We start from the raw sequence: 13569 nt of genomic DNA, 5'->3' as shown, positions 1-13569 counted from the left end.
CTGAGGTCAGTGCAGAGAATATTTCATGGTGCGTCAGGCGGCTCTGCACACGGTGAGTAATGTTCGACATGACACCGTAATGCTTGTTCAGGTGAAAAACGGTTCCCTGCGCAACTTTCTGGGGCAGAGGTAATAATATTCTGTCCGAGGGCGGGGGGGGGGGGGGGGGGGCGAGTGTGAAATATGGCGCTACTTCACATTCATGTATTCAACCCGGAGCGATAAATTAGGCCCCAGACAGTTCAATCTAACTTCCTAAATAGAGCACTTTGTCATCGCAAACGAAAGGAGAGGCATGTTGGGTGATCAACAGAGTAATTCATGACTTTCTGAGCGTTAGAATCGGGGTGCCACGCATGATCTTCAGAATTAGCCGTAAAACATACTGTAAATAAGACTAAGTGCTGCTTTCACGCGGAACAATTCCTCATGCCCGACCGACTCTCTGAACATTGCAGCCGAAGCAGTAACTGCATCCTCTATCTTGATCTCTGCAGTCAACTATCATGCAGGAAATAAATGAGGCTGGTGCAGCCGGGTGAGGATCATTTGTTGGAAGTGACATGGCTGATGGGCGTTGATTTACTGACACAATAATGGCCTTTTAATTGAGCTCTTCCGCCCTTTGTTACATCAAAGTCTGACAAGTGGTTTGACAACGGCGCTTTCTTCTTCCCCTTCTGTGACTGACAGGACGCAACATGGCCGCCCTCATACCGCTCAGCTTCCCTCAACTGTCACGACGGCACACAGCATTTGAAACCAGACACCTTTCGCCTCCGGGAACACATCGCATGTCTGACAGAATTAGGAATCAAGGTGGTTTTACGCAGAGTTACTGCAGGGCGGTTGGGTTTTTATTCGGCGCAACATGCGCGCTTCTCGGTTTGATTTATTTGCAAAGACAGAAATACAAACAAAGAAAGCAATCTCATTTACCACCTTCCAGTGTTGCCATAGTCTGTTAAACCACAAGTCAAGTGTTATGACAGACTTTGTCTGCTCTGCTGGCACGTCTTGAGGGAGAGCAGAGGAGGCGTGTGGTGTGCGCTGAGCGATGACAGATGTGGGACGAACGCTGAAATGCATCTTCTCCTTCTGTAAAGGGAGTGTTTTTTCTTTTTCTTCGGAGGGGTTGGAAACGGTTGCCGCCGCTGACCGGTGATTATGCAGCTGTAGGCACGCAGGAACACACAGCCTATGTTTGGTATCGCTCGCATTTGGGTTTTCTAAATGGTGCGTGCATTCATTCCTGACATTTATGGATGAGGGTTGTGCTGAGGGTTAAGTAAATAAAGCCATCAAAGTGGGGAGCATGCGAGGAGAGAGCGCCTTCCCTGCTTCCCCCTCCGTGGCTCTGTTTAAATAACCCAGAGGGTTTTCTATCAGTGTAACTTATTGAACAGGGGGAATCAATGCGTGACATAGTTCCTGGTCCAGCGCTCTGTTACAGCTAACCGCTTCTTCTTTGATTTTATAGACAGGCTCAGGATTAATGGGGATCCAGTATGAGAGCAATTGACTTCTGTGTCGCCCTCTTTCTCTTTATCAACACGGGGGAATCTGCAGGAAATACAAAATGGCTCGAAGAGGACATTTAGCACTCGACAGACGGTGTGACGTTGCTGCTATTCCTTTATCGGTGTTGTGAAATGGGTTAAGTTGCATTTATGATAGGTTACGTGTGTGCTTTCCAGTCTGACGGCATGCAGTAAATTCACAGGCCAAATTTGTGCAGTTTTAAAGAGCTTCCCCTCTCATCTTTTCAATTTTTTAATTTTTTTTTCTTTGTCATGAAAGGGCTTTTATATACTTTGCCACATCCTAAAGACAGTGGAGTTCCACTAAAAACTGTAATACAACTTCTCGATTACATTTCTGCTCTTAGTTATTGCCTCTGTATCAAATGTAAAGCTAAAACTAAACTGCACTGTTGCATCAATAACCTTTTACCAACATGTGAAATGATCATTTACTCCAAATAAGTCAATGCCAAGTGTGTCTCAATGTGCACATTAGCTATGGAAACAATTCATAACATTTACCTTGAGCCTCGGAAACTTCCTGTCTCATCCTAATCCCTAAATGTACTCGTTATTGAGCAATTTCCAGAATTTTGACAGCTTTCTCAAAGCTTATTAGGTATCCCTCTTTTGCAGCCAAAAGCTCTAATGTGATTGGTTTTATGTTCTCAATAAGGATGTGTTGCAGTTAGGTGTGATACTTCCAAACCATGTGAGTAAGACGGATGTCAGCTTTAGATAAATCTGTGGCAAAAGCCCTGACAAATGTGATAAGCCTGGCCTCCGCTTTGCATCTGTCGAAGTGTTTCAAACAGAGGGGAGATCGATGGTAAATGATTGCCGAGCTACTGTGTTGAGTGGAGGCTGCAGGCAGCAATGGAAAGGTTTGCTTAGCGCCTCCAGGGCTGTGCAGTCACAATCAATTTCCCTGCAGCAGCCAAGCAAAGGTCCACTACATCTCTCAAATGCCCTCAAAAGTAAAAGTAGGAAGTGCTTTTCTTTTTTTTTTTGCAAGACTGGATGTCCTCTTGTAAGGGAAGCATTGCAGTAACGCAAGTTAAAAACACAAAGTTTTAGGAATTGTATCATAGTGTTTACCATCCTAGCATCACACATATGCAGTTTACAACAATACATATCACTTTTAACACACAAAAAACTTACCTTAAAGCGCGGGGTGTATATCACTTAATTGTTTATTCTGCAGAAATTTTGCCAGGATTTCTTTTTTTTACGTTGCAGTTAGCTTAGCTAGCTAAACCGCAACCTCTACTTCTGAAAAGTGAAGCAAAGTGCAACCTATACAAACCACTTGATTTGTATGTGACATAATGATAATGCAGCTAAACACTGTTTGGATGTGCAGAGATGCCAACAACGTTCCTTTATAGTAGCACCTTGTTGGTCCAGAAGGTTTATTATTTTTTCTCTCAAGTATCCTGGGAACCCACAAAATAATGTGCAGTGCTCGTTAAGCCCTTTAATATACACGTTTGCTCTTGTATTTTGTATTTTTGGAAAGGCTTAATTAAAATAGACGACACCACATCCCTTTGTATTTAAATTAGTTTTGCTCTAACAATAACATTTAAATAAAAAGCTGCTTTAAAAATAAAAATTCATATTTCGCCTTGCAAAGCACTAAAAACAGGAGCTCTTTTCTTTTCACACGGTAGCCAGCAGGCAGCTTTGAGTTTTTGGAATAAGATCCTTTTCAAAAAGCCAAATCTAGAGGGGTGTGAAAAACTATCTTTGATGTCGGAGGAAATTTTACTGAACAGTACAGCACAATCTGATTGCAGGCTGGCGTCCTCTGGCAGCCAAATCTTTCCGGATCGTTCCACCCACAGGACATGCAAAATGCATCTGTGCTACTGAGAGAGTGTGTGTTTTGTATGTGTTTGTGCTGAAACCCCCCTAGCCTTTAATGATTTTAAAAATATGAGGGAAAGTTGATTAGACAGGTGGATGGACTTAATCATAGGACATATTCTAGGCTAGCTGATCATCAGTTTGATATTTACATTAATGATCAATAGACTCAGCATTCATATATTTAATTTCATGCTGTACTCTGTATGTGTGAGCACCTCTATGAAGTACTTTTAGATTTATATGTTCTACTTGTATTTCGTGTGGAAAGGATTAAACAGCGTGTTTATTTAGTAGTTAGCTACTGAGTGTCAGTAGCTATCCAGTAGTTAGCTTCTGAGTGTCAGTAGCTATCCAGTAGTTAGCTTATGAGTGTCAGTAGCTAACTACTGGATAGCTACTGACACTAAGTAGCTAACTACAGTAGCTTAGCTACTGAGTGTCAGTAGCTATCCAGTAGTTAGCTTCTGAGTGTCAGTAGCTATCCAGTAGTTAGCTTTTGAGTGTCAGTAGCTATCCAGTAGTTAGCTTCTGAGTGTCAGTAGCTAACTACAGTAGTCAGCTTCTGAGTGTCAGTAGCTAACTACAGTAGTCAGCTTCTGAGTGTCAGTAGTTAATTACTGGATATTTCCTGTAACGCAGCATTGCTGCCAAATGTTAACAAGCATATCATCCTAGTTATTTGGTTACAAAACAGGTTAGCTTAGAAACATTCAGCAACTGAACATCCACTGTGTTCTAGCTAACATGCTACGACATCAGACTTTAAAGCTAACATTTCAAGCTCAGTCTGCTCATTTTACCACCTAAGACGTCGATTCAACATTTTCCCGAGCCAATCACAAGAGACGTATCCGCTTGAATCTATTGACATTTTATTTTAAGTGGAGACTGATGACAAAGTGCAGAGATTTTAACAGCTGAACACGTCACATAAATTTGTCAAATCGAATTCAATAATATTTTCCAGCAGCCCAAACGCAAAAGAGAAGCCATTAAGTGAACGTTTCCGGGATGTCTGGGTAATTCTATATCTAATCAATGAGTATTTTTGCTTTCTATTACTTGCCAGATATGAAAATTCATTCAAGAACGAAACCTCTGTATAAATAGTAATCTGGACACACTGGAGGGTTCAACCATCTCTCAAAGTTAAGCGTTCATTAGCTCGCTGGCTAAACCTGCTAGCATCGTCTTTCATCTCGTGTAATCAAAGGTTGTCAGCTAGAAATGGGAAGTAGCTTTTGTTTACTTTTGTGTGAAACTGAAGACGTATTCATTCAACAAAACACTCTAAACTTTGCCAAACCGCCACAGCTGTTGTTGTGAACTGCATATTCATCACTGTGTGGACAGCTCTGCAGGCCGAGCAGGAGGCGAGGGTTTAAGTGTCAACAGACTTAAAATAGAAACAAGTGGTTCGGAAGTAGCAGAACAAACATCCTTTATGTTGTAGCTGAAGCCTATAAGACTGTTTTTTGGGATTTGGTTTCATTGTTTTTCGTTGTGTTACCACTTTGATTATGTTTTTAAGATAAGGGAACAAGAGGAAACCCGCCTACGACCAACTTCAAAGCAAATCACGAGGAGTGAAAGAGAAGAGCCCTGTTGTTGATGTGGCCTCTTTCTCAGTGTTTGACCTTCTCTTTTCTCTCTCTCTCTCTCTCCCCCCACTGTCTCCTGTTCTCCGACTGATATTCCTCAATCTGAAGACATCTGCACCTGCACAGTGTGTCCCCCTGTTGGAAAAGGGGGTTTCCAAACCGAGAAGCCAGGGGAAAAAAACATGGGTGTGAAGTTAGAAAGAAGGGAGCTCACCAGACCTTTGTAGCCCGCCGCTCATCTCTGTTAGCTAGCTGCTCGATGCTACGTTAGCTGCTACTAGCATAACACAACAAAAAACCTGGCTGCGTTGTATTGTGGGTAATGTAGACGCCGGGATTAATAATTAAAGACATCTCAACTTTGCTGCATTGTTTTTAATAGGTTCTAAAGAGTGTCCATCGAGACTGATAATGTTAGTACAATTCTGTATTAAGGAGTGCAATACTGTATTGATATCAATATTTCTTAAATAAGTAAAACATTTCTCCAGCCCCTTATTTCAAGTGAGGTTCCTCAGTTTCCTAATTTGTTAGATAACGTGATAATATGTCAGTTTTGTATTTGCAGCTTGTTGCACTGCCCCCAAGTGGCCAGAAAAAACTCAGCGACTGCAGGTTTAAAGATCTACAGATACATGCGTGCTGCCACGAAACCTGCATTAATGATCGCAATCCAGAATGATTGTTTTCCACATGAGGCTGGTTTTCTTCACACAGCAACAAATTACCAAAACCATGCCGAGATCATTTCAGTAATATTGTTTACGCTTCGTCTGCGTCTTACTTTTCTCCTTCTTTTGAACATTAAACGCAAACACTCATAATTTCAGACCGCCAGTTGTGTGTCAGGAATGAAAACATGCTTTGACTGGCAAAAATCGGCCGGCGAAGCACTGGTGAACACTGTGGTTCAGAGATTTATTTAATGATTTAATGTTTGATTTAATAGTCGATACACTGATGTAGATCCCTGCCTGTGTTTTAACTGTACTGTTACTCTACTGTGCCAACACTCCCGCTGGTCTGCTTCCCCCATGAAGCCACACAAGTGCTCTCTCCTCCCCAGCGGTGCAGACGGTGACCTTGTTTGCTGATGAGATGGTGCTCCCGCTCTCTGCTCCTTATCACAAATTGGACATTGATGGATTGCTGAGAGTGGCTGTTTCTGCTGTTAAGGGCTCGAGGTCAAGGCGACAGTTGTTTTAGGTCTTTGTTTTTCTTTTCTTTTTTTTTTTAAACAGTGACCTAATGCTGATTTAACAAGTCTTTTACAAGTCTTGCATGAGCATTTTCAAAATAATCCACATTCTAACCCTTTTACAGTATTACGTTATTACCCTTTTCCCTATATTTACACCATTCCTTTTGAAGATTAAGGAGGACCCTGCAGGATATGTACAAATATCCATCAACTAATTCACATTATGCAGCCTTTTGGCCACAGGTTATGAGGGATTAGGAATGATGCCGCGCTCAATTGAGGCGGCAAAGGATTGAGAGATTCAAAGACTCTCAGACTGCGACTATTTTAGGCCGCTGCTAATAGCTCTTGTCAGCCGTAATTTTTAAGTACTTTAACCAATTCATTGTATAATTAGGTTAGCAAAATTAGCTCATTGCAAAGTCAGTCAGCAGGCGGTAATGCAATAAAGTTATTAACATTCCAGATTTATAGAACCATTAATATCGAGGCGATCCGTCTTTATCAGGTTTTTGGTACCCCGGTATAAATGGCATTAATTAAAAAACAAATAGAAAAGAAAATAGACTCTGGTGACATTTTATGTGTGTGCTTTATTGATTTTGTTTTCATGCTCCAAGCAAAAGCCAGAAGACAAATGATCCGCCACTCAACGTGTCAAAACATACCTGAACTTTTTTAATTAAAAGAAAATGTGTCTTATAATCGTGATGGTATTCAGCATGAAAGAGCATTCAAGGATTTGGAAAAAGTATGTGGCTTGTCAACTGCGTCTTTTCCCTTTTATATCTGCGACTTAAAGTCGTGTAAAGGAACAAACTGTACAGTAAACACATGCAATTATAATAATACAGTGGGTTGTGCCATTTGACATACGACATATAATCATATATAATAGCTGCTGACATTTTACAATTGAAAACTTTAAAACATGATGATTGTGAGGCAAGGTCTGAAGCGTCTTTTTTGCTTTTGAAGTGGATTCGTGGACGTGTAGTTGAGATGAAACTCAGTCTGAATCTATACAAATATGTATCACCTCTTCGGGTTCAGATCGGACTGAGTTTAGCTCCTCGGAAAACTACTTTTTTTGACCCAAATTGCTGTGAAAACTCATCATCTTAGCTGGTGAAACCCATTCGATGTTTGCCCTGTACTCTGCCTGTCGACAGCTGAGTGAAGGATGACTCATGTGACCATATGACTTATTTCCATTGCTCACCGACACTCACAAAAGTGCATTTTTAGTTTTAATACGGGGTTTGCTCACCGCATGAATCCCAGTACAGTCATGGTATCCCTCGCTCTGTGAAGTTGTCAGTGGTGAAGTTCTGCTCGTGCCTTTAGATCTATGTTTCACGAGCTGGAAATTATACCATCTGACATTTTGAGCAAAGTTAAGTTTTCCATTTAGGCTAACCTTTGAGTCTAAACGGTCATATGTCAAAGACGTTAAAAAAGACTCTGAGATTGAACCGTATGATCCAACGCTCATGATTTTTAATGAAAGCTCATGGGAGATCATATCACTTCTCTTAGTCATGGTTGACAGCATCTTATACCCACCAATTTTATGCTTTTTTTTGTTTTTTTTTTGTTTCAGCGTCTCCTGATCAACCACAAAATCAAGACAGAACGACTCTTACAAATAATTTTATACGGAATAAAAGGCCAATAACTGTCTATAAAGGCACAAAAGATGGATGTGATTATTTTGTTCTCTGCGTAAAATTGAATTAAATGGGTCATTTTATTTAGGACAGTTGGTCGTTGTATAAAGATAAACACTCGTGGCCTGGCCCGACCTCGGCTTATCAAGCACAGAGAGTGACAGATGATTAATGATGGAAATAAAAACCAAAAAGTCCCCACAAATAAAATCAAAGTATCACGTTGTTTTCCTAATAACTGGCGGGTTCATGACACTGTCCATCAACAAATGCTCCATTTGTTCCACATGTGATGCTAAGATTAACTTGTTTAAATTTCTGACCATGTTTTCTATAAGTAAACCACAGTTGCGTGAGAATAAACGTTAATATTTCTCAAAATGCAAACTTATACACAGCAAAGACAGCGGTGGAATGTAACAAAGTATTCAAGTACTGCACTTAAGCACCATTTTGAGGTACTTGTATTTTCCTTTTCCGTTAATTTGCACTTTTACTCCACTACATTTTAAAAATAAATTGAGTTACTTTGCAGATTTAGACTAATAAATATTAACTAATAAATCACAAGATATTATTATAACAGTATTTAAATTTTGACATTAGTTTAATGCAGGGCTTGTTCTCGTGACAGAGTTATACTACAGTATTTCTACCTGTACTTAATAAGCAAAGGCTCTGAGTACTTTTTCCACCGCTAAAGTCAAGAAGGATTGTCTCTTTGAGGACGCCGTCGCTCCGCCCTCGCGCGCGCGCTCCCCGCCCAGCTCGTCGGCGCTGCGGCCGCCCAGCGGACACTTTGAAGTCCCGCCTGTTGAGATCAGTGAGCTGCTGGAGTCCGGACCGAAAACACGCAGTGGGACGTTTCCTCTCGAACACTTGGACTGTATAAAGTAAACTCTGCTCTTTTTTCTTTTTTCTTTTTTAATGGTGTACTAACAGGACGGACACTGTCTCCATTGTGCGCATTATTCACACAGTGGACTTGTTTTTCTTTTTCTTTTGGTTTGAAATTGGAGTATACGAGCCGTGTCGGTGATGCTCGAGCTGAGAGGATTCTCCGTCCTTCGGGACATTTAAGGACGTCCATCTGTGTGTGTGTGTTTATTTTTTATTTATTTTATGTTAAATGGATTATATTTATCACCCGTAAGCACTATTCTGGACTAAAAGTAGCCTGACGCACATCCACCGAACGCGCAGCGCCTTCTCTCCGATGAAATATCTCCCTCTAGGATCAGTAAGTAAGCGGATCGAGCTCAGTGAGACCGGCTACAGTACCAAGTCTCGTCCCGGTGCTGTGGTGTCTCCGTTGACCCCTCTGGACCCAGTTCGGCAGGCGAAGCGGCTTCCCATCCGAGTCCTCAAGATGTTGACTGCGCACACTGGACACTTGCTACACCCGGAATACTTACAGCCTCTGACGCCCGCGCCAGTGAGCATCGAGGTATTCATTGTCTTTAAAGAAAAAAAGATGTTCTTCATTTAGAGAGGACTGTTTTCTTTCTTTTTTTTGTTTGTGTGTATGTGGCACTGCAGTGTTTTCTGGTCTCACAGCAGGATGTTGAAAATGAAGTGCAGTGTCATCCTAATTTACATTCTCGAAGAGAATAATAAAACTAAATTGCTTCTCCGCCTCAGTGTTGTTGTCACACACATTACATAACCGGTCCTTAGCACATTAACACACCCAAGCGATGACAACTTGTGTTTTAATTACAACACGAGCAATTAGTCGATTAATCAAATAGTCAATAATAAGCCACTGTTGTTTGGTCATTGTGTTCGCTACTTTAACGGGATGATTTACCGTTGTGTCTTTGTCACGTATTGACAGTTAACGTGGCCAGACAAAGTAAACAAGTAGGGTTGCAACTATCGATTATTTGCATTATTGGTTAATTGTTAAGTGTATATCATATTTAAATAAAAATGTAATAATAATAACAACTCAAAACTGAAAAAGTTGAAGACATTTTGGATTCTGTGGAATCATATTTTTCACTATTTCCTATTATCTTGTGGTGAAAAGGATGAATTGAGAAATGAATAGTCAGATTAATTGCTAATTACTTGCTAATAACTAGTTAAAATAAAAAAAAACAACAACAGTTAGAAAGCCCAGAAAGGACTAAGGGGGGTTTTCCTTTTTTTTTTTTGGTTTGAGTTTTTTATTATTGGATTTTGGCCTTACAACCTTTTTTTTTTTTAAATCCAGAGCTCATCAGAATCTTTGTTTTCTTGTAGCTGGATGCCAAGAAGAGTCCCCTGGCCCTGCTGGCACAGACCTGCTCTCAGATCGGTAAGCCGGACCCTCCGTCCTCCTCCAAGCTGGGCTCCTCCGGCAGCCAAGGGGACAAGGAGTCCAGCAGTCGGTCATCCGGCTCCAGCCTGAAGCACGGCGAGCACCGCCCCTCCCTGGAGGACAAGTGTAGCTTCAAGCCCTACAACAAAGGCGGCAGAGACGGAGTTACCAGCAGCAGCGGCAGCAGCGACAAAGTCGGGTTCAGGGTTCCCAGCAATAATGTCACCACTAACGGAAATTCATCCAATGGCCAGCCGTCCTTTCAGGCCCACGCTGCCTCACCCAGCTCCAGAGCCAGCAGCGGCACCCCACCAGGACACACTCAGCAGCAGCAGCACCACCACAAACTGAGCCAGTCTCCTGGTGGACAGCCGCGCTCTCGCACTCCTGGGGGAGAAACTGCACACGAGCAGCAGGGCAGTCCCACCAGCACCAGCAACACCACCAGCAGCAGCAGCAATAACCCCAAAAAAGACGCCGACGCAAACAAGGCCGGCTCGGACAGTCCGCACGACGCAAACTCCAGCCACGCTCGAGCCCTCACGAACTGCAGTAACGGCAGCTCCGACGGGGGTTCCAACCACGAGGCGGGGAAAGCGGAGCCCGCGCCGCCGAACCACGGCCCCGGACGCATCACGCCCATTTCTCCCTACAAAACCAGCCAACTCTTCCCGCTGCCCTCCTCCAACATGGGCTACCACGGATCTGTCGTCGGGGCGTACGCCGGCTACCCGTCTCAGTTCGTCCCCGGGATGGATCCGACCAAGTCGGGCCTCGGGAGCATGGGCGTACCGGGCAAGCACCCGAGCTCCAGCCCCCTCACGGGGGCCTCCCCTCCGTCCTTCATGCAGAGCTTGTGCAGGGACCCGTACTGCCTGAGCTTCCCGAGCGTGTCCCACCTCGGCGGGAGCAACTGCAACTCCTGCATCCACGACCCCTCCCCGGCCCTCAAGTCAAACTTCCCACTGGTGTACCCGTCCCACCCGCTGCACTCGCTCCACCAGAGCTCCATGTCGTCCAGCGTGTCCTCCTCCCTGTCGCATCCGCTCTACACGTACGGCTTCATGCTCCCCAACGACCCCATGCCCCACGCCTGCAACTGGGTGTCCGCGGGGGGGCCGTGCGACAAGCGCTTCGCCACGTCCGACGAGCTGCTGGCTCACCTGCGCACGCACACGGCGCTGCCCGTGGGGATGGACAGTAAGATGCTCTCCGTTTCCTCCTCTGGTCCGGCCTCCTGCCACCTCCACCTCCCCCACCAGAGCAGCCCAGGATCCATGCACAGCTCCCTGTCTCTCAGGGCGCCGCCCGGCCTGGGTTTAGCTCGCTACCACCCCTACAATAAGGTCCACATGCCCCCCGGACCCTCCTCCATCTCCCTGCACTCTCTGCCCACCACAGGCCCGTACTACCCTCATTACGCTCTCTACAGTCAAAGACTCGGATCTGCGTCTGCTCTGGGCTACCAGTGATACACACCACCACTCTCACATGTTCAAAGGAGACGTTCGACATTTTGGGGAATGCGCTTATTCGCTTTCTGGCCGAGAGTCAGATGAAAAGTTTGATAACACTTTTGTCTCTTTCTCTTAAAGTATGCAACCACAGCCCACTTAGCTTAGCTTAGCGCAATGATTGGAAACAGGGGGAAACTGCTAGCCGAGCTCTGTGCAAATGCAACAAAATCCACTAGCCAGCATTACATTTAAATCTTGTTTGTTTGATACATAAAAAGTGAAAAAAACGAATAGCGTGCACTTGAGTATATGTAGAAATAAACAAACAAGATATAACGTGTTACATAGTGAGCTTCTAGAGAGCCAGGCTAGCTGTTTCCCTCTATTTCAAGCCAATGTGCTAAGCTAAGCGATCCAGCTGCTGCCGGTAGCTTCGTATTCAATAGACAGACAGAAGAGTGGCGTCATTATTCTCATTTAACTTTGCAACCACAGAGCCGATAGGCGATTTTTCCCAAAATGCCAAGCTCTTACTTTAAGCTTTGACCTAATTGTGGCGAGTTGCTGCTTCCTGCGACTGGATTCAAGTGGAACTAGGACGTGGAGGGTGCAGAAAAAATCGTCCCACTTTCTTCCCACATTATATTTGAGATTTGGTGTTTCTAATCAGGCTCCACCTCTACAGCTCAGAGGACACGTGTGGCTCTTGCATGTCAGCACATTGCTGGGATACTTTTTTGCAGCAGAAATGGCCGCCGCTCTTCCCCCCTCCTCCCTCCCCTCGACACCCTCGGGGTGAGTCTTGCCGCCCCGCGGGGCTCTGCAAATTGATGGTTGGACGCTGCGTAATAGCTCTTGGATGTTCGGGGCTCTCGCTGCAAAATGATGATGATTTAGTGCGGAAAAATGCAGCTTGGCAGGGATGGCAATAAGCTGCAGCCCCGGGCCGATGCGAGTCCGGCCACAGTCGCTTCCTCCCTGCAAAGAGACGCATGTAAGCTCCACACAGCGTACACTCTGTAACTGTTTATTCAGCCCGATGGTTTGCGATGATTTGTTTTGGTTCCTTATGTTTTGTTTATTCCTACTGAGAAGTTGTATTTATTTTGTACTGGGGATCTGGCTTTCTTGTTTACCACATAAATCTATTCCCATTTTTCAATCCTCTGAGCAGACACGCTGGAAGCCCAGATGACAGATGTCGAAAATACGTCTTAAGAACTTCTTCGTGAATGAATGTTGAAATCACATCTCTCTCTCTTTCGCTCTCTGTTTTTTTTTATTATTATTATTTCCACAGCAAATCAATAAAAATGAGATATGTGATATTTTTTATGTAAAAATTGGAACACCCTGTGGTGTTATCCAGTTAAAGTGGAGGTCATATTTTGTTAAATAAATCACACTGAAGATGTAAACTCTGTTGTCTTCATTTCCTGGTCCAACATAATTACTCTTATAGGTTTAGTTCATTTTTATACAGCAAAGTATTGAAATCACAAATGTGAAGTTTAACGCTTTTATTTACTCTGACCCCTTTTCTCATTGAACAGGTGTAGAGAGAAGGCGCTGCTTCCCTTTTGTGAGATCATCTACACACAAAACACACAATCTGATGTGTTACCAGGGACGAGTCTTTATTGACGACCAAAAAAAATAAACATTTTACAAACAAGAAATATCTCTTTGGCCGCCGGGGTTTGAACTTCTCTCTCTAGGAGTGTTGAAGGAGATTTAAACTCTTTACGAAAGACAGACAGACAGACAGACAGACAGACAGACAGACAGACAGACAGACAGACAGACAGATAGATAGATAGATAGATGGATAGTTTTCATCCCGTCTTTGTCTGCTCTTAACAACTAATGAAAGCAAGATGTAAACTTTCCCCCCGCCTGGCTGTGAGTGGGTTTGTACCAGTGGTTATTTTTAAAGT

At 43.6% G+C, this 13569-nt stretch overlaps 1 protein-coding gene across 1 annotated transcript; it reads left to right on the top strand.

The window, feature by feature from the left end:
- The first annotated feature begins 8722 nt into the window (after window positions 1-8722).
- LOC137783870 (zinc finger protein 703-like) lies at window positions 8723-13050 on the top strand. The gene is made up of 2 exons (XM_068574209.1): window positions 8723-9317; window positions 10118-13050. Exons 1-2 carry the CDS (start codon window positions 9087-9089, stop codon window positions 11645-11647), a joined length of 1761 nt encoding a protein of 586 aa, XP_068430310.1. The 5' UTR covers window positions 8723-9086; the 3' UTR covers window positions 11648-13050.
- The last annotated feature ends 519 nt before the right edge of the window (window positions 13051-13569 follow it).

This window comes from Clinocottus analis, unplaced genomic scaffold (assembly GCF_023055335.1).
Source record: "Clinocottus analis isolate CAN_PGR_092001 unplaced genomic scaffold, fCliAna1.0.p SCAF_13, whole genome shotgun sequence".
Classification (NCBI taxonomy): Eukaryota; Metazoa; Chordata; class Actinopteri; order Perciformes; family Cottidae; genus Clinocottus; species Clinocottus analis.
Note: the sequence above shows the minus strand (reverse complement) of the source record. Positions and strands in the feature narration are given on the sequence as shown.

What these genes read in the sequence shown, in the direction of transcription:
- LOC137783870 (XM_068574209.1), top strand. Translation starts at nt 9,087, where the DNA reads ATGAAATATCTCCCTCTAGGATCAGTAAGTAAGCGGATCGAGCTCAGT. An exon ending in CCGCGCCAGTGAGCATCGAG is followed by an intron (nt 9,318 to 10,117) that starts GTATTCATTGTC and finishes GTTTTCTTGTAG; the next exon opens with CTGGATGCCAAGAAGAGTCC.